The following is a 21,097-nucleotide window of genomic DNA, read 5'->3' as shown; positions in this document are numbered from 1 at the left end:
TGGGGAGCCAGACGCAAACTTTCACGGCCCGACGAGGAGCCCCGAGGTGAACGGTCACCGTAACGGTTAACCACTCCGAGAGTCACCGTTAAATTTCTTTAAATGGGGTCCGTTCCCCCTTGCACAAGTTTCGGGCCCGTGAGGGCCCCGGCCCTGAGGGAAACCCGGCCGGTGGCCGAATACGGGGTCTCCGCGCTCAATCCTGCGGGAAGGGGATTCAGGAGACCGCGGGCCAAGCTTACGGGAATCTTTGTGCGGCTAAACGGACCCGGGGGTGAAGCCTTCTGGATGGAGAAATCAGGATGTCAGAGTAACTGGAGTCAAATCGAGAATCGCTTCTCAATTTGAGAAGCGGCATGGCCTAGTGGGTAAAGCATTCATTCATTCCATTCCATTCCTGTATATATGTATATATGGTTGTACATATTTATTACTCTATTTATTTATTTATTTATTTATTTTACTTGTACATTTCTATCCTATTTATTTTATTTTGTTGGTATGTTTGGTTCTGTTCTCTGTCTCCCCCTTTTAGACTGTGAGCCCACTGTTGGGTAGGGACTGTCTCTGTGTGTTGCCAATTTGTACTTCCCAAGCGCTTAGTACAGTGCTCTGCACATAGTAAGCGCTCAATAAATACGATTGATTGATTGATTGATTGATTGATTGATTCCATCGTACTTATTGAACGCTTACTGTGGGCAGAGTACTGTACTAAGAGCTTGGGAAGTACAAGTCGGCCACAGAGAGAGACGGTCCCTACCCAACAACGGGCTCACAGTCTAGAAGCACGGGCCTGGGTTTCAGGAAGTCATGGGTTCTAATCCCAACTCCACTACTTGTCTGCTGTGTGACCTTGGGCAAGTCACTTTACTTCTCTGTGTTTCAGTTCCCTCATCTGTAAAATGGGGTTTAAGACCGTGAGCCCCAGGTGGGACAGGGACTGTATCCAACCCAATTACCTTGTGCCTCCCCCAGTGCTTAGAACAGCGCCTGGCACGTAGTAAGCGCTCAACAAGGACCATAATTATTATTATTGTTGTTATTATTATTTAATCAAACTGACAAAGGCAATAATACTAAATAATAGCCATGCTAATAGTGATGACAATAACAACAACAATAATAATGGTGGTGGCATTTGTTAAGCACTTATTATGTGCCCACTCATTCATTCACTCAATCATATTTATTGAGTGCTTACTGTGTGCAGAACACTGTACAAAGCGCTTGCACTGTACTAAGCGCCTACAGCCCTAAACTCAGTGCAGAGCAGAATGGCCTAATGGATAGAGCCTGGGCCTGAGAGTCAATTGGACCTGGATTCAAATCCCAGCTCTTCCACTTCTCTGTTACGTGACCTTGGGCAAGTCACTTCACTTCCCTGTGGTTAGTACAGTTCCTGGCCAATAATAAGGACTTAATAAATACCCTTATTTAAAAAATGCCATTGTAGGGCAGGTACAGGACTCTGTCCCACATAGGACTCGCAGTCTAGGGAAGAAGGAGAAAAGGTATTTTATCCTCCATTTTGCAAATGAGGAAATCAATCAATAAATCAATCATATTTATTGAGCATTTACTGTGGGCAGGGCACTATACTAAGTGTTTGGGAGAGTACAATATGACAATATAATAGTAATAATAATGATGGCATTCATTAAGCGCTTATTCAGTCATTCAATCGTATTTATTGAGCGCTTACTGTGTGCAGAGCACTGTACTAAGCACTTGGGAAGTACAAGCTGGCAGCATCTAGAGACGGTCCCTACCCGACAGCGGGCTCACCGTCTAGAAGGGGGAGACAGACAACAAAACAAAATATATTAACAAAATAAAATAAATGGAATAAATATGTACAAGTAAAATAAATAGAGTAATAAATATGTACAAAGATTTATACAGGTGCTTACTATGTGCAAAGCACTGTTCTAAGCACTGGGGAGGTTACAAGGTGATCAGGTTGTCCCACATGAGGCTCACAGTCTTCATCCCCATTTTACAGATGAGGTAACTGAGGCACAGAGAAGTTAAGTGACTTGCCCGGAGTCACACGGCTGACAATTGGCAGAGCCGGGATTTGAACCCATGACCTCTGACTCCAAAGCCCGGGCTCTTTCCGCTGAGCAACTCTGCTCAGTTACCTTCCCTGCCCGCAGCAAGCTCACAGTCCGGAGGAAACTGAGAGTCAGAGGAGTGGGAGCCCCCCGTGGGACAACCTGATCACCTTGTAACCTCCCCAGCGCTTAGAACAGTGCTTTGCACATAGTAAGCGCTTAACAAATGCCAACATTATTATTCATCAATCGTATTTATTGATTATTATTAAGTGTCTTTTAACAGGTCACACAGCAGGCAAGTGGCAGAGCCGGAATGAGGGAGGACTTGGGGTGAACCCTTCCTGGGGAATTCCAGAGGGGGTCAAAGTGGAGGGCAGGGAAGGGGTTGGAGCCCTGGGATTGAAGTCTCCAGTCCAAGGGCAAGAGTCCAAACAATTCAAGGTGACCGAAGTTGTCCTGATCACCATATAGTTATAGTTCGGACTGGGATAACGGTCTGAAGCGAGTGAGAGGCCCACCGTGGCCTCATCTGGGCCCCCGTAGCGACGGTTATCATTGAATTTGCTACCCAGAGGTAGAGGCGGGCTACGCAAGGGAGAGCAGGGGATGCGATTAAGGATGGAGGTGCAATCGGGGACCAAGCGGAATAGGCAGGCGGTTCGATACTGGGTGGCAGCAAATCCCGGGCCCGGGCTTCCCGGGATACCGGGCTCAACTGTTCCATTCCCCCGAACCGGGGATTCAGATGGACCGGGGTCGGGAGGAAGAGACAGGATAAAATCAGATTCTGTGGGGATGTGGGCCGCTTGGAGGGTCAGGAGGAGGGAGGAGCCGTGTGCTGGGATGAACAGTGGGAGAATCTGGGGTGGGGAGGGGAGGGAGTAATAATTACAACAGCAGTGAAGATAGCAATAATAACAATAATGCTAATAATAGTATTTGCATGAGCTGACTCTGTGCCAAGCTCTTTTAGACTGTGAGCCCACTGTTGGGTAGGGACTGTCTCTATGTGTTGCCAATTTGTACTTCCCAAGCGCTTAGTACAGTGCTCTGCACATAGTAAGCGCTCAATAAATACGATTGATTGATTGATTGTACTTAGCCCTGGGGTAGACACAAGATCATCAGGTCCATTATGGGGAGGGAATGTATCTGCTAATACTATTGCACTGTATTGTCCCAAGTGCTTAGAACGGTGCTCTGCACATAGTAAGCACTCAATAAATACCATTGATTGACTGATCGGGTTTGATCCTGTCCCTGTCCCATGTGGAGCTCACAGTCTAAGCGAGAGGAAGAGTAGGTACTGAATCCTAATTTTAGAAATGAGGAATCTGAGGCCCGGAGAAGTGAAGTGACCCACCCAAAGTCTTGCACTGGACATGTGGCGGGGTAGAGGTTAGAAACCGGATCTTTCGACAGCCAGGCCCAGGCGGAAACGTAGGAAAGGGAAGTCTTGTTGCTGAGATGGCCCTTCCCTCCTGACGGCACCCCCACCCCGGCTGGGGGAGGTGACCCCCCTGACGCGAAACCCCAGACAGGGAAGTGGGGGGCTCGGGGCTGTGTTTCCACCTGACAATCACTCAGGACTTCCCTTTTGAATCGGGGTCAGGGGATCTTGTGGTGGGGGGGTCTCAGGAGATAGGGGTCCAGTGCGTTGCTTCCAAGGGGGCCCCCATCTCCTTTGTCCCGGGATGGAGCCTCCGCTCGGGGAGGAGAGCGACCAGAGATGCCACCCCCGAGGGAGCACGGAGACCTAGAGCAGGGGCAGAGTTTTTTGGGCTCCAGTCTCCACTGAGGCCCGAGGCAGGAAATGACAGAGCCACTGCCCCTCCATCCCACCCCGGAGAAACCTCCTAGGGGAGATGGGTGAGGAGTTGGTGGGAGCACGGGCAGGGCTTGGGGGGAGGAGCTGGGATCGGCACGTGGGAATGAGGCTGGAGACCCCAATGGCAGGCCTGGGAGGGGACTCCCAGGGCATAGCGCAGAAGGGCCGGATTACCATAATAATAATAACTGTGGTATTGGTTAAGCCCTTACTCTATGGCAGGCACTGGGTTAGATACAAGATAATCGAGTTGGACTCAGTCCCTATCAATCAATCAATCGTATTTATTGAGCGCTTACTATGTGCAGAGCACTGTACTAAGCGCTTGGGAAGTACAAATTGGCAACATATAGAGACAGTCCCTACCCAGCAGTGGGCTCACAGTCTAAGAGGGGGAGACAGAGAACAAAACCAAACATACTAACAAAATAAAATAAATAGAATGGATATGTACAAGTAAAATAAATAAATAAATAAATAGAGCAATAAATATGTACAAACATATATACATATATACAGGTGCTGTGGGGAAGGGAAGGAGGTAAGATGGGGGGGATGGAGAGCGGGACGAGGGGGAGAGGAAGGAAGGGGCTCAGTCTGGGAAGGCCTCTTGGAGGAGGTGAGCTCTCAGTAGGGCCTTGAAGGGAGGAAGAGAGCTAGCTTGGCGGATGGGCGGAGGGAGGGCATTCCAGGCCCGGGGGATGACGTGGGCCGGGGGTCGATGGCAGGACAGGCGAGAGCGAGGTACGGGGAGGAGATTAGCGGCGGAGGAGCGGAGGGTGCGGGCTGGGCTGGAGAAGGAGAGAAGGGAGGTGAGGTAGGAGGGGGGGCGAGGGGATGGACAGCCTTGAAGCCCAGGGTGAGGAGTTTCTGCCTGATGCGCAGATTGATTGGTAGCCACTGGAGATTTTTGAGGAGGGGAGTAATATGCCCAGAACGTTTCTGTCCCACATAGTCCTCCCAGTCTCAATCTACATTTTTACAAATGAGGTAACTGAGGCGCAGAGCAGTGAAGTGACTTGCCCCAAGGTCACACAGCAAGCAAGAGGCAGAGAAGGGGTTAGAATCCGGGTCCTTTCGAATCCCGTCCCCGTACTCTATCCACTGGGCCAGTGGATAATATTTTTTTTGCATACACCGGTTTCAGGAATTTTCATCCGTGTTGCAGTAAACACAGCTGCCCGTGAAGCAGTGATACACAGGGATGCTGCCGAGGTTCTTCCAGGCCATCACCAGCTCTGTGCTATTAGCGGTTTTGTAGATTTTATCGAGCACAAAGGCCCCGGTCCGGACTTGATTAAACACATCCTGAACCGGCCCAGTGATACAATATTTGCTGCTTGTATCAAGGCAGAAGTTCATGCAGGGGGAATTGAGAGTATAGAATCAATCAATCAATCAATTGTATTTATTGAGCGCTTACTGTGTGCAGAGCACTGTACTAACCGCTTGGGAAGTAGAAGTTGGCAACATATAGAGACAGTCCCTACCCAACAGTGGGCTCACAGTCTAAAAGGGGGAGACAGAGAACAAAACCAAACATACTAACAAAGTAAAATAAATAGAATAGATATGTACAAGTAAAATAAATAAATAAATAGAGTAATAAATATGTACAAACATATAGAAGATCGGACATTTCTCACTGTTGTTCCTGTTCAAGAGCTGCGTCACCGGACTCGGGGTATTATTTCCCGGAGACAGCAGGGTCCACTCTGAGTGGATCCCTGCTCCATTATAATAATAATAATGGCATTTATTAAGCGCTTACTATGTGCAAAGCACTGTTCTAAGAGCTGGGGAGGTTATGTGGAGGAGGAGGGAGCAGCATTCATTCATTTATTGAGCGCTTACTGTATGCAGAGCACCGTACTAAGCGCTTGGGAAGTACAAGTCGGGATGAGGTGGTGGTGGGGGGTCTTCTGGCTGATCCAGTTCACGCTCTGGTACCAAGCACTGGTGGAGGGTTGAGTCTGTCTTTAACCCTAGTGTTACCAGGGCCCAACCCCGAGCACCTATCTTCTTGACGAAAGGAGAGCATTCCCTTCAAGGCCCTACTGAGAGCTCACCTCCTCCAGGAGGCCTTCCCAGACTGAGCCCCTTCCTTCCTCTCCCCCTCGCCCCCCTCTCCATCCCCCTCATCTTACCTCCTTCCCTTCCCCACAGCACCTGTATATATGTATATATGTTTGTACATATTTATTACCCTATTTATTTTACTTGTACATATCTATTCTATTTATTTCATTTTGTTAGTATGTTTGGTTTTGTTCTCTGTCTCCCCCTTTTAGACTGTGAGCCCACTGTTGGGTAGGGACCGTCTCTATATGTTGCCAACTTGGACTTCCCAAGCGCTTAGTACAGTGCTCTGCACACAGTAAGTGCTCAATAAATACGATTGATTGATTGATTGATTGATGCCATACAGGCGCGCTGGCTGATTCCGTGATTCCAGAACCTCCGTATTTACCCATCGCCCCTTGCCCACTCTCCGTCCATTCCTCTGCCCAACTCTTCCCTCAACTTTCCCTTCTCTGTTTTCCCTCCAAGAGAACTCCAACAGATCACGGGCCTAACTTCCGATTATTCCAGATCAATGGAATGGCAAGTCGGTCCCGGAGGCTAACGGTGGCTAATTCCAACCCCGAGGCCTCTAGCCACAAATGACGGGTCGTTGCCAGGGTTTGGACGAAAGCTGCTCGATTCCGTTGAGGGCGGGAGGAGAGGGATGGGGGCAGCCTGTATCCCAGCTGTCCGGCTATCTATCGTTGGGCAGACGGTAGACTCCAGACTGTAAGCTCGCTGTGGGCAGGGAATGTGTCTGTTATATTGTTCTTCTGTCCTCTCCCAAGCACTTAGTACAGTGCTCTACGTGCAGTAAGCGCTCAATAAATACGATTGCCTGACTGACCCTCCCTGCAGAGAGCCTTGCGCTCTGGATGGATGCCGGGAGCCGGGCTGGGATGAATTGGGGTGTGTTTTGTGTCAGGGAGTTTCAATCATTTATTCAGTCACATTTATTGAGCGCTTACTCTGTGCAGAGCACTGTACTAACTGCTTGGGAAAGTACAACACTACAATAAACGAACACATTCCCCGCCCACAATGAGCTTACAGTTTAGTGGGGGGGGACAGACATGAATATAAAATAAGTAAATGACGGAGTGCTGTGGGGCTGGGTGGGAGGATGAACAAAGGGAGCAAGTCAGGGTGACGCAGAAGGGAGCGGGAGAAGAGCAGCGTGGCTCAGTGGAAAGAGCCCGGGCTTTGGAGTCGGAGGTCATGGGTTCAAATCCTGACTCCGCCACTTGTGAGCTGGGTGACTTTGGGCAAGTCACTTGGCTTCTCTGAGCCTTAGTTACCTCATCAGTAAAATGGGGATGAAGACTGTGAGCCCCCCTTGGGACCACCTGATCACCTTGTAGCCTCCCCAGCGCTTAGAACAGTGGTTTGCACATAGTAAGCGCTTAATAAATGCCATTATTATTATTATTATTATTATTATTATTATTATTATAAGAGGAAAAGGGGGCTTAGTCAGGAAAGGCCTCTTGGAGGAGATGGGCCTTCAGAAAGGCTTAGAAGGGAGAGTCATTGTCCGTTGGATTTGAGGAGGGAGACCATTTCAGGCCAGAGGCAAGACACGGGTAAGGGGTCGGTGGCGAAATAGATGAGTTCGAGGCACAGTGAGAAGGTTTTTATTAGAGGAGCAAAGTGTATTAATAATAATAATGATGGTATTTGCTAAGCGCTTACTATATGCCAAGCACTGTTCTAAGCTCTGGGGAGGATACAAGGTAATCAGATTGTCCCACGTGGGGCTCACAGTCTCAATCCCCATTTTCCAGATGAGGGAACTGAGGCACAGAGAAGTTAAGTGACTTGTCTAAAGTCACACAGCAGACAAGGGGCGAAACGGGGATTAGAACCCATGACCTCTGACTCTCAAGCCTGTGTTCTTGCCACTAGGCCATGCTGTATGGGCTGGGTTGTAGGAATAATAATGGCATTTATGATGCATATTATTATGTATGTTTATGTTATATATTAATATATGTTGCCAACCTGTACTTCCCAAGCGCTTAGTCCAGTGCTCTGCACACAGTAAGCGCTCAATAAATACGATTGATTGATTGTTTGATTGCTGTGGGGGGGGATGGAGTGGGGGACCCCCATGTGAGGCCGCTCCTCGACAAGTCGGAGGCTCGCGAGCTCCATCCGCCCTCTCCCGTTTCCATGGTTACCCACGCGCGTCCCTCCACCTGACTTCCGGTCTCATTGGCAGCGCGCCGCGCCGCTGAGGCTTCTGGGAAATGTAGTTCTTGGTTGGGGGCTGCGAGTCACGTGTTCCAGTGGGTCGGGGTGCGCACGCGCGGTGGCGTCGCCGGCCGAAGTAAGTTGGGGGCACTGGGGCTAAGCGGGGGGCGAGAGGAGGATTCTGGGAAGGGACCAGGCGCAAAGGCTTCTGGGTCTTGACAAGGAATGGGCTCTAATGGTGGGGGGGGGGGCTCATTATAGCCTTATCATCATCATCGAGGAGGGCCTGGAGGGTGATCCCCTCCCCACAGCACTTGTATATATGTGTACAGAGTTATTATTCTATTTATTTTACTTGTCATTATCATCATCAATCGTATTTATACTCGTATTAATATTGTCCATATTTACTATTCTATTTATTTTGTTAATGATGTGCCTGGAGCTTTAATTCTATTTGTTCCGCCGACTTTGACACCTTTCTCCATGTTTTGTTCTGTTGGCCGTCTCCCCCTTCTAGACGGTGAGCCCGTTGTTGGGTAGGGACCGTCTCTCTGTGTTGGCGACTTGTACTTCCCAAGCGCTCAGTACAGTGCCCCGCACACAGTAAGCACGGTTGAATACAGTGCTCTACCCACAGTAAGCGCTCAATAAATACGATTGAATGAATGAATGAATGATCAATCATAGTATTGATTATCAATCATAGTATCAATCAATCAATGATAGTATTTATTGAATGCTTCCTATATGCAGAACACCGTACTAAGCGCTTGGATGAGTATAATGTAGCAGAGGTGGTAATCAATCAATCAATCAATCGTATTTCTTGAGCGCTTACTGTGTGCAGAGCAGTGTGCTAAATGCTTGGGAAGTACAAGTTGGCAACATATACAGTCCCTACCCAACAGTGGGCTCACAGTCTAAAAGACACGTTCCCTGCCCAATCAATCAACCTTATTTATTGAGCGCTTACTAGCTTGGCTCAGTGGCAAGAGCCCGGGCTTGGGAGTCCGAGGTCATGGGTTCTAATCCAGGCTCGGCCACTTGTCAGCTGGGTGACTTTGGGCAAGTCACTTCACTTCTCTGAGCTTCAGTTCCCTCATCTGTAAAATGGGGATGAAGACTGTGAGCCCCCCGTGGGACAACCTCATCACCTTTGTACCCCCCCCCCCCAGCGCTTAGAACAGTGCTTGGCACATAGTAAGCACTTAACAAATGCCATTATTATTATTAGTACCCATAAAGAGTCTAGAGGATGAGACAGATGTTAATATAAGTAAATAATATATAATATAAAGAGTTGTGCGTAAATGCAGTGGGGTTGGGGCGAATATCCCCTCTAGAACTGTAAGCTCCTTGTAAGTAGAGAATGTCCCTGTCTATTGTTGTGTTGTACTTTCCCAAGCGCTTAGTACAGTGCTCTGTGCAAAGTAAGCGCTCAATAAATACTAAACCCCATTATTCCTCATCTCCCACTCCCTTCTGCATCATTCTGACTTGCTCCCTTTGTACTTCCCCTCCCACTCCACCCCGCATCACTTAAGTATATATCTGTCATTTTATTTATTTATATTGATGCCTGTTTACTTGTATCACTGTCTGTCTCCCCCCTCTAGACTGTGAGCTCATATCGGGCAGGGATTGTCTCTCCTTATTACTGTATTGTACTTTCCCAAGCTCTTAGTATAGTGCTATGCACATAGTAAGCGCTCAATAAATATGATTGAATAAGCACTCAATAAATATGTTTGACCCACTGATTCCACTCCATCCCCTCCCTGGTCCTGTGAGAAATAGGTCCCTCATGACCCTTGGAAAATTCTGTCCAACATTTTTCACCTTTGCTTAGCCGTTATTTCCCTTCTCATGTTTACTTCTAGACAGCGTTCACCTGTCTCTGCTCATATCTTCCAGGCTGCCAGAGTACATTCTCTTGGTACATTCTTGGTACAGGGAATAAGAATACATTCTCTTTGGTTTACTGTTTGCAGAAAGATGCTAACTCTGGAGGCAAGCAGTTATTCAGTGGAATTTATTGAGGACTTACTATGTGCCAAGCACTGGAGCGTGGCATAGGTCCTCTCAGTGCAAACAAGTATTAAGTAGCAGGGAGATGCCTTCTAGAATGACCTCGAGTCCCGTTTCGTAATAACTGTGGTAATTGTTAAGCTCTTATTATGTGCCGAGCACCGTACTAAGTACTGGGATAGATTCACAATCATCAGGTCCCACATGGGACTCACAGGAGGGAGAACAGGTGTTGAATCCCCATTTTGCCTATGAAGGAACTAAAGCTCAGAGAAGTGAAGTGACTTGCCCTAGGTCACACAGCAGGTACATGGGGGAGCTGGGATTTGAACCCAGGGCCTCTGATGTCCAACCCCCATGCTCTTTCCACTAGGCCATACTGCTTCTGCCCATCTGTAGGGAGTCTCACTGATTCCTCCCCCGTATTTAAGAGACTTGGATCGTCTCCAGGGATATAAACCGTCTTCTGCTTTTGAAGTTCAGTATAAGACTGCCCTGTACAGGGCTTAAAAATGCTAATCAAATAAAATTCCTATTTTTACTTGAAAAAGATTCAGTGGTTTTTTAAAAATCCACCCTGCTCAGATCTTTAAATGAAGTTTAGCAGGCTTACACCGTACCTGGTAAAAGGGTCGATGTCCGCCATCTCTGAACCCCTGGAAAAAAAAAACACTTCCTGGAATGTCTTTACTGGCCTTCACCCCCTGTTAGGTGTTCCCCATTCCCCACCAGCCCCAAGGTGGATTGTCACAGGTTGTGAGCCCTTTGAGGGCCAGGGTCCTTGTCTAATTCATACTTAGGTACTCTTTCCCACTGCTTTAGTACAGTGCTGTGCGGATAGAAAGCACATACTATGTCAACTACTGTCCCAAAAGCAACTTGGGTGGTTCCTGATTCCGCCCGATTTCCTCTTCTCCCTTCCTCTTCCAGAGACCTCCCCAGAAGCATTTCCATCATCATCAATCGTATTTATTGAGCGCTTGCTGTGTGCAGAGCACCGTACTAAGCGCTTGGGAAGTACAAATTGGCAACATATAGAGCCAGTCCCTACCCAACAGTGGGCTCACAGTCTAAAAGGGCATTTCCAAGGCCTTGTCTCCCTCGGGAGAGAAGCTCAGCCCCCCGATTCCCTCCGGAGAGAAGCTCGGCTCCTGACTTGCTCAGGAAGAAGCTCGGCCCCTGATTCCCTCAGAAAAGAAACTTAGCCCGCTGTTGGGTAGGGGCTGTCTCTATATGTTGCCAACTTGTACTTCCCAACTTAGTACAGTGCTCTGCACACAATAAGCGCTCAATAAATACGATTGATTGATTCCTCCAGAGAGAAACCCGCCCGTCTACTCCCTCGGGAGAGAAGCCCCGCTCCCTGACTACCTCGGGAGAGAAAGCCGGCCCTCCTCTTCCTCAAGAGAGAAGCTCGGCTCGCTGACTCCCTCGGGAGAGAAGTTCGATCCCCCCGACTCCCTCGGGAGAGAAACTCGGCTACCTGACTCCCTCAGAAGAGAAGCCCGGTCCCCGACTCCCTTAGGAAAGAATCCCGGCCTGCTGACTCCCTTAGGAGAGAAGCCCGGCTTCCTTTGGTGCTCAGTGGTCCCAGGAGCCAGATGATGCCCAGCGCCCTGGCCCCACTGCTCCAGGCTCATCTCCGACCTCCCCTCTGCAAGCTAGAGGAGGAGGAGGAGGAAGAGGAAGATGTCCCCCGGGGGCCCGCACCCCGAGGAGACCCCGGCGACGTCGAAAGCTTCCGCCAGGGCTTCAGGAAACTCCGCTACCAGGAGGCGGGAGGGCCCCGGGAGGCCCTGGGCCGGCTCCGGGAGCTGTGCCGTCGGTGGCTGCGTCCGGACCGGCGCACGAAGGAGCAGATCCTGGAGCTGTTGGTCCTGGAGCAGTTCCTCGCCGTCCTGCCCGCCGACATCCAGGCCCGGGTGCGGGAGCGGAGGCCGGAGAGCGGAGAGGAGGCCGTGGCCCTGGTGGAGGGGCTGCAGCGGGGGCCCGACAGACTAATCCGATGGGTGAGCGAGGGAGGCCGGCTGGCAGGGGTGGAAGGTGGGGACGGGGAGGGTTTGAAGCCCCTTGAGGGGTGGGGGCACAGCTCCATTCCCCCTCCAGCCTCAGCCCTCCCGTCCCGAGCCGGATTATTTGATAATAATAATGATGGCATTTATTAAGCGCTTACTATGTGCAAAGCACTATTCTAAGCACTGGGGAGGTTACAAGGTGATCGGGTTGTCCCACAGCGGGCCCACAGTCTTCATCCCCATTTGAGAGATGAGGGAACTGAGGCCCAGAGAAGTGAAGTGCCTTGCCCAAAGTCACACAGCAGACATGTGGCAGAGCCGGGATTCGAACCCATGACCTCTGACTCCAAAGCCCGCGCTCTTTCCAGTGAGCCATGCTGAGCATTTCATTGTTTGGAGAAAGTCCTGTAGACAGATAACCTCTACTGATCTCGGGACCGCGTCCCCCCTGTTTCAAAGAGCAGCCCCGGAGATAATAATAATAATAATGATAATGGCATTTATTAAGCGCTTACTATGTGCAAAGCCCTGTTCTAAGCGCTGGGGAGGTTACAAGGTGATCAGGTTGTCCCAAGTGGGGCTCACAGTCTCAATCCCCATTTTGCTGGGCCCAGAGAAGTTAAGTGACTTGCCCAAAGTCACACAGCTGACAATTGGCGGAGCCAGGGTTTGAACCCATGACCTCTGACTCCAAAGCCCGTGCTCTTCTCCACTGAGCCACGCTGATGATAGTGATGGTGTTTGTTAAGCGCTTACTATGTTCCAGGCACTATACTGAGCACTGGAGCTGCGGGTTTGGGGCGGTTTCTGCCCCAAGGGGTGCAGGGGGAGAGCCCCGGGTGATGTTTGCGGGCAGACTGGGGGAAACACAATCTCCCAGGGAAGTCCGTGTTCCATGGCCATATGTTGCCGACTTGTACTTCCCAAGCGCTTAGTACAGTGCTCTGCATGCAGTAAGCGCTCAATAAATACGATTGATGATGATGAAGTCCAGGGCTGGGGGCAAGGGTGTGAAGACGTGCGGCGTAGCCCTGGGCTCGCCAATCCCTCGAAGGCCCGTGTCGGCCCTAAGGTCACGGTCCAGGTGCACGGGCAGGACGTCCTGGAGAAGACGGAGTCCCCAGGCGGCCCCGAGGGAGGCTCCCAGGAGGACGGGGCTTGGAGCCCGCAACCAGAATCCCAGGAGCTGCGGAGCTGGAGGATCAAGGAGGAGCCTGAGTCCCCTCAGGAGAGCGGTGAGCCACCGAAGCCACTTGACCGTGGGGTGGAGGGGCCCCGGGGGGTCCCAAGCAGAACCCAGGCAGACGCAGGGGAGAGGATGCTCCCCCCACCTCCTCTTCCCCCACCTCCTGCCTTGGGAGCGGGCAACCCTAGCCGGCATCAGGAGCCTAGAAGCAGGTGGAAGCAGCGTGGGTCAGTGGGAAAAGCCTGGGCTTTTGGAGGCAGAGGTCATGGTTCAAATCCTGGCTCCGCCAATTGTCAGCTGTGTGACTTGGGGCAAGTCACTTCACTTCCCTGTGCCTCAGTTACCTCATCTGTAAACTGGGGATTAAGACTGTGAGCCCCCCGTGGGACAACCTGATCACCTTGTTACCTCCCCAGCGCTTAGAACAGTGCCAATAATAATGCCATCATTATTATTATTATTATTATTATTATTATTATTATGGAATTCTGGGACCAGAGTGGGATGGAATCGAGGGTGGGGCCAGGGGGATGGCAGGGCTTCTCTCCTCTGCCTAATTATAATAATTATGGTACTTTTTTTTTTTAGTGGCATTTATTAAGCGCTTACTATGTGCAAAGCACTGTTCTAAGCGCTGGGGAGGTGACAAGGTGATCAGCTTGTCCCACGAGGGGCTCACAGTCTTAATCCCCATTTTCCAGATGAGGTAACTGAGGCCCAGAGAAGTGAAGTGACTTGCCCAAAGTCACCCAGCTGGTAATTGGCAGAGCCGGGATTTGAACCCATGACCTCAGACTCCAAAGCCTGGGCTCTTTCCGCTGAGCCACGCTGCTTCTCTACTTGTTGAACGCTTATAATGTGCCAACCACTGTTCAAAGCACTGGCAAAGATACGGGTTCGTCAGGTTGGACGCAGTCCCTGTCCCACACAGGGCTCACACTCTTAATCCCCATTTTGCAGATGAGGTACTGAAGGCACAGAGAAGTTAGGTGACTTGTCCAAGGTCGCACAGCCGACACGTGGCGGAGCTGGGATTAGAACCCAGGTCCCTGTGACTCCCGGGCCTGAGCTCTATCCATTAAGCCACACTGCTTGCAACCCCTGCCCACCACTGCCGTCGGGACATTGACCATCAGGCAGAAACTCCTCACCCTCGGCTTCAAGGCCTCGCCCCCTCCTACCTCACCTCCCTGCTCTCCTTCTCCAGCCCAACCCGCACCCTCTGCTCCTCTGCCGCCAATCTCCTCCCCATACCTCCTTCTCGCCTGTCCCGCCATCGACCCCTGGACCCCGTCCTCCCTCGGGCCTGGAATGCCCCCAATCCCTCTGCCCATCCGCCAAGCTCGCTCTCTTCCTCCCTTCAAGGCCCTGCTGAGAGCTCACCTCCTCCAGGAGGCCTTCCCAGACTGAGCCCCTTCCTTCCTCTCCCCCTCGCCTCCCTCTCCATCCTCCACATCTTACCTCCTTCCCTTCCCCACAGCACCTGTATATATGTTTGTACATATTTATTACTCTATTTATTTATTTATTTTACTTGTACATATCTATTCTATTTATTTTATTTTGTTAGTATGTTTGGTTTTGTTCTCTGTCTCCCCCTTTTAGACTGTGAGCCCACTGTTGGGTAGGGACTGTCTCTATATGTTGCCAATTTGTACTTCCCAAGCGCTTAGTACAGTGCTCTGCACATAGTAAGCGCTCAGTAAATACGATTGATGATGATGATGATGATGATCACGTCGACGGCTGTCACAGCGGGGGGGTGGGTTGTCACGGAAAAAAGGTGTTTTGGGGCGGGGTCTGGGCGAGATGCCGAGGGTGGGACTCTTTGAGAGGGCAAGATCTCTGGACGAGGACAACATCCAGTGTGTCTCTTCCCTCCAACCAGAAGTGCCCACCCCTCAGCCGCCCAGCAATCCGACAGAAAGGAGCACCAGAGGCCTGTCAGCGGTGACCATGGCATCTGGACCCCTCCCAGCCCGGTCCCAGGTAAGCACTGCTTTATCCTATTTACTCTATTTATTTATTATTACTCTATTTATTTACTATTACTCTATTTATTTATTTATTACTCTATTTATTTATTACTCTATTTTACTTGTACATATCTATTCTATTTATTTTATTTTGTTAGCATGTTTGGTTTTGTTCTCTGTCTCCCCCTTTTAGACTGTGAGCCCACTGTTGGGTAGGGACCGTCTCTATATGTTGCCAATTTGTACTTCCCAAGCACTTAGTACGGTGCTCTGCACACAGTAAGTGCTCAATAAATACAACTGAATGAATGAATGAATCTCCCCCTCCTCCCCCTCCTCCCCCTCTCCCTCCCCCCCATCTTACCTCCTTCCCTTCCCCACAGCACCTGTATATATGTATATATGTTTGTACATATTTATTACTCTATTTATTTATTTATTTATTTATTTTACTTGTACATATCTATTCTATTTATTTTATTTTGTTAGTATGTTTGGTTTTGTTCCCTGTCTCCCCCTTTTAGACTGTGAGCCCACTGTTGGGTAGGGACTGTCTCTCTATGTTGCCAACTTGTACTTCCCAAGCGCTTAGTACAGTGCTCTGCACACAGTAAGCGCTCAATAAATACAATTGAATGAATGAATGAATGAATCTAGCTTTATTTCTATTTATTCTGATGACTTGACACCCGTCCACATGTTTTGTTTCGTTGTCTGTCGCTCTGCACACAGTAAGCGCTCAATAAATACGATTGATTGATTGATTGATCCTGGTTCTCTGAGAGGCACAGAGAGAGAAATTCCAAGGATGGAGGAGCCCCTGCCCCCAATCTCCCCTCATTCCACGGCCCGGCCTCTCCCCCGGTAGCTCTTGCTCTCATTCAGTCGTATTTATTGACCGCTTACTATGTGCAGAGCACTGTGCTAAGCGCTTGGGAAGTACAAGTCGACAACGTATAGAGACGGTCCCTACCCAACAACGGGCTCACAGTCAAGAAGGGAGACAGACAACGAAACAAAACATGGGGACGGGTGTCAAGTCATCAGAATAAATAGAAATAAAGCTAGATTCATTATTCATTCATTCAGTTGTATGTATTGAGCGCTTACTGTGTGCAGAGCACTGTGCTAAGCGCTTGGGAAGTACAAGTCGGCAATGTATAGAGACGGTCCCTACCCAACAACAGGCTCACAGTCGAGAAGGGGGAAACAGAGAACGAAACAAAACATGTGCACGGGTGTCAAGGCATCAGAATAAATAGAAGTAAAGCTAGATGCACATCGTTAACAAAATAAATAGAATAGTAAACATGGACAAGTAAAATCATCATCATCATCATCAATCGTATTTATTGAGTGCTTGCTATGTGCAGAGCACTGTACTAAGCGCTTGGGAAGTACAAATTGGCAACCTATAGAGACAGTCCCTACCCAACAGTGGGCTCACAGTCTAAAAGGGGGAGCCAGAGAACAAAACCAAACATACTAACAAAATAAAATAAATAGAATAGATATGTACAAGTAAAATAAATAAATAGAGTAATAAATATGTACAAACATATATACATATATGCAGGTGCTGTGGGGAAGGGAAGGAGGTAAAATGGGGGGGATGGAGAGGGGGACGAGGGGGAGAGGAAGGAAGGGGCTCAGTCTGGGAAGGCCTCCTGGAGGAGGTGAGCTCTCAGCAGGGCCTTAAGTAAAATGGAGTAATAAATCTGTACAAACATATATACAGGTGCTGTGGGGAGGGGAAGGAGGTAGGGCCGGGGGGATGGGGAGGAGGAGAGGGAAAAGGGGGCTCGGTCTGCCCCAGTTCCTTCCCGGGCTTCGGAAGGGGCAAAGATCAGGGCTTTCTTTGTACGGGTCAACTGAGTCTTCCCCCGTGAAAGGGTCGGGGGAGAAGGTATCAACAGCGGGTCTCCCCGTCGTGAGGCGGCGAGCTCCTGGAAGGCCGGGACCGGGGCGTCTTTTGGTTCCACAGCCCTCGTCCGGTGCCCCGCCCGGGACTCTCCGAGTCGGGGCGAGCGGCCCCCTGACCTTCTCCCTCTACCCCCCGTTTCAGGCCCGCAACACGTCGGTTCGGACTCTGCGACGTCAGACCCGAAAGGTGAGCGAGCCCGGCGGGGAGGGAGGACAGGAGCTGGTCGGAGGCCTGGGTGATGGATGGGGGAGCGAAATCCGCTCACTCTGCCGCCACGGGGTCAGAGTTCACCCAACGAGTGTTCCCGAAAACGCCCCAGCCCACTCGATCGCTCCACCCCACAACCCACCGCCCGCGTCTGCTTCCAGATAATAATGATCATTCATTCATTCGTATTTATTGAGCACTTACTGCGTGCAGAGCACTGGGCTGAGCGCTTGGAAAGTACAGTTCAGCAGTAGAGACAATCCCTGCCCACACTGGGCTTACAGTCTAGAAGGGGGAAGGCAAACATCAAAACAAGTAAGCAGGTATCAGTATAAATCAATAAAATTATAGCTACGTACACATTCCTTCAATCGTATTTATTGAGCGCTTACTGTGTGCAAAGCACTGGACTAAGCACTTGGGAAGTACAAGTTGGCAACATTTAGAGACGGTCCCTACCCAACAGTGGGGTACCCATCAAAACAAGTATACAGGCATCAATATAAGTAAATAGAGTTAAACGTATAAATCTAAATACATAAGTGCTGTGGGGTGGGGAAGGGGGGGGAAGAGCAAAGGGAGTGAGTTGAAGTAATGCAGATGGGAGGCGTAGTCTGGGGAGGCCTCTTGGAGGAGGTGAGCCTTCAGGAGGGCTCTGAAGGGGGGAAGAGCGATCTTTTGGTGAATTTGAGGTGGTGATTGAATGAATTAATGAATAACTCCTTCCTCATTCTTCCTCCTTCCTCAGAAACGAAGAGCAATCACCATGGAAACCAAAATGGAGATAATCAAGTGGGCGGAAACGGGCGAGACGCCCACCCAGATCGGGCGAGCCCTGGACATCCCGCGGACGACCATCATCACCATCCTGAAAGACAAAGCGCGCATCCGGGAGTACGTCCGGGGCTCGGCCCCCATGCAGTCCACCGTGATCACCAAGCGGCGCGTGGGGCTCATCGCCCAGGTGGAGAAGCTGCTTGTGGGCTGGCTGGAGGACCAGCGCCGGGGCCGGACCCCCGTGAGCCTGGGGGCCGTCCGCGACAAGGCGCGCGGCCTCTACCACCAGCTCAAGGCCCAACAGGGGGACGGCTCCGTCGCCGAGCCCTTCAACGCCAGCCGCGGATGGTTCGTGCGCTTTAAGGCCCGGGCCAACCTACGCAACGTCCAAGGGTTGGGCTGAGCGTGTGGAAGCGAACTGGGGGGAAGAAACTGTTGTGCCGAGAATCAGCGAGTGAGACCCAGGTAGAAATTTAGAAGTGGATTTTATTAGCGCGCGGCTGCAAGGGGCCAGGGACCCAGATCAAGCAGCCCCGATCCCATTCTCACTGCGTCTTTTATTCAGTTACAGCAACATGGGAGGGAGCATTTAGGAATTTCAGGAATCCAATTAGGACCAACAGGATGCTGTAAATTCTCTGTTTTTACTGCCTTGTAAAGGTTGTTGTTATCTGCCATATGGCCTTGTATAGATAGGTGTGTAAATTCTGTTATCTTCTGTTGTCACTGTCTTGTCAGGATGTCATCTGACCTAGGACCTTACATAGATAAGTGTTACTTGTTTAATGGCCTTGAAGGCATCTGTTGCAGACAATACAAAAAGGAGTTGTTCTCTCAGCCTGCACAAAATGGAGTCAGTCATGTCAAGTCCGCTAGTGGACAACAGGGATGGCTTTTGTCAGGCAGGTCAGGGTGGGGGAGGCCTTGGTTAGGCAGGTTTTGTGGCGGGAAGTTTTTGCGGGCATTCTTCTTCCGTGAAGAAGGGTGTACAAAGGGATGGGAGGAAGGGATGGGAAAACAAAATGGATATCAGACAAACCCGATCACAACAAAACGGCTGCCCAAAGGCCGACTTTACCACGGACCCTTCGCTCTCCTGTGCTTCCGACCCGCTGCAGGTGACTTCAAACTTCAGCTGCTGCCCCGATGCCACCCAGAAGCCCCCGGACCCTTCCCCAACCCCCTCCCGCCGATAGCCTTCGTCCCTGCAGGACGTGGAAATCCCATCCAGACGTTTTTTGAGGACTGATTTATTCCTTATTCTAGGCCTCCTCTCGGCAAAAGTAGCCTTGATTTGAAATTCTCGTCTGACCCCAGCTCTCCGTACCATCCTTGGGGTGATCTGAGGCCTGATCTCCGAGCGGGATTTCCCTTCCCGCATTAACCCCAACGCCTTGGAACCCACTGCCCCGGGGGAGGAATTACATCTTTCAAGGTCTCCTGTCTTTGACGCGTTTGTCCAGGTCATTAAGGAAACCAAGAAGGGAGGTGGATCAGCTCTGAATGAATTCTGGAACGCCTATTAACAACAACAATAATAATAATAATGGTAATAATTTTGGTATTTGTTAAGCACTTACAAGCACCATCCTAAGCTCTGGGGTGGCTGCAAGGTAGGTCGGACACAGTCTAAGCGGGAGGGAGAACAGGTATTGAAATAATGGTAATAATTTTGGTATTTGTTAAGCACTTACAAGCACCATCCTAAGCTCTGGAGTGGCTTCAAGGTAGGTCGGACACAGTCTAAGCGGGAGGGAGAACAGGTATTGAACCTCCATTTTTAACTGATGAGGAAACCAAGGTGAAATGGTTTCCTGCAGAGCAGGAATTAGAATCCAGGTCCTCTGACGCCCAGGCACTTTCCACTAGCCCCCATGCCGGGATGAACGTCGGTGAGGAGTTCTGGGAAGGGAAAGAATCAAATGGGACTGGTGTGGAAGGAAATGAGCCCGTGTCTGACAGCCGGGTCTCTACGGACGCCGTGGAAGAGGTAACGAGAAGTGGCATGGAAATGGGCAGAGGGAGGACTAGAAGGGGTTAACGGGTGAAGACCCTGATGAAGGAAGGAAGTGCCCACGTGGGCCCAGAGTTGGAGGAAAATTCTTTTAAGAAAGCCGGCCACCCTCCAAAAAGAACAGTCCCCCCGAAAAGGTCTGGCCCGAATCACCTCAAAACCTGGAAAACCCAATCAGACCCATCCACGACTTGTTTCTTGTAAAAAAAGAATAAGAATAAAAGGATTGAAAGATTAAAATCTGTGTGGGCCGCTTTGTAGATCATTTGTAGACAGACAATGCGCATTGTACACACTGTCTTGTATTTTTTTTTGGTGGTGTGTGTGTATGTTCAAGGGATTATTAGGTGCCTGAGGGCACAATTGAACCTCCCCTAGAATCTAACTCCAACCTACTCACTGCACCTCAATCTCATCTTTCTCATTCCCAACCCGTCGCCCACATCCCGCCTCTGACCTGTAACTTCCATATATGACAGACCACCACTCCCCACCTTCAAAACCTTATTAATAGTAATTATAATCTTGGTATTAAGTGCATACTATGTGCAAACCACTGTTCTAATAATAATAATGGCATTTGTTAAGTGCTTACTCTGTGCCAAGCACTGTTCTAAGCACTGCGGGGTATACAAGGTGATCAGTTTGTCCCACGTAGGGCTCACGATCTTCATCCCCATTTTACAGATGAGGTAACTGAAGCCCAGAGAAGTGACTTGCCCAAAGTCACACAGCTGACAAGCGACGGGATTTGAACCCATGCCCTCTAACTCCCAAGCCCGTGCTCTTTCCACTGAGCCACGCTGCTTCTCAGCGGACATA

General features: G+C 50.1%; 1 protein-coding gene across 3 annotated transcripts; it reads left to right on the top strand.

Moving 5' to 3' along the window:
* The first annotated feature begins 311 nt into the window (after positions 1-311).
* Positions 312-18,765, top strand: LOC119933292 (zinc finger protein 500-like). 3 transcript variants are annotated; one of them, XM_038752735.1, is made up of 6 exons: positions 312-364; positions 11,495-12,185; positions 13,264-13,426; positions 15,266-15,366; positions 17,419-17,463; positions 18,233-18,765. In XM_038752735.1, the coding sequence occupies exons 2-6, from the start codon at positions 11,778-11,780 to the stop codon at positions 18,662-18,664; spliced, it is 1,149 nt and encodes a 382-aa protein (XP_038608663.1). In that variant the 5' UTR covers positions 312-364; positions 11,495-11,777; the 3' UTR covers positions 18,665-18,765. The 3 variants fall into 3 exon arrangements, with proteins under 3 accessions (XP_038608663.1, XP_038608665.1, XP_038608666.1); XM_038752737.1 differs by lacking the exon at positions 312-364 and having other exon boundaries at positions 11,441-12,185; positions 13,288-13,426; XM_038752738.1 differs by lacking the exons at positions 312-364; positions 17,419-17,463 and having other exon boundaries at positions 11,441-12,185.
* The last annotated feature ends 2,332 nt before the right edge of the window (positions 18,766-21,097 follow it).

This window comes from Tachyglossus aculeatus, chromosome 10 (assembly GCF_015852505.1).
Source record: "Tachyglossus aculeatus isolate mTacAcu1 chromosome 10, mTacAcu1.pri, whole genome shotgun sequence".
Lineage (NCBI taxonomy): Eukaryota > Metazoa > Chordata > Mammalia > Monotremata > Tachyglossidae > Tachyglossus > Tachyglossus aculeatus.
Note: the sequence above shows the minus strand (reverse complement) of the source record. Positions and strands in the feature narration are given on the sequence as shown.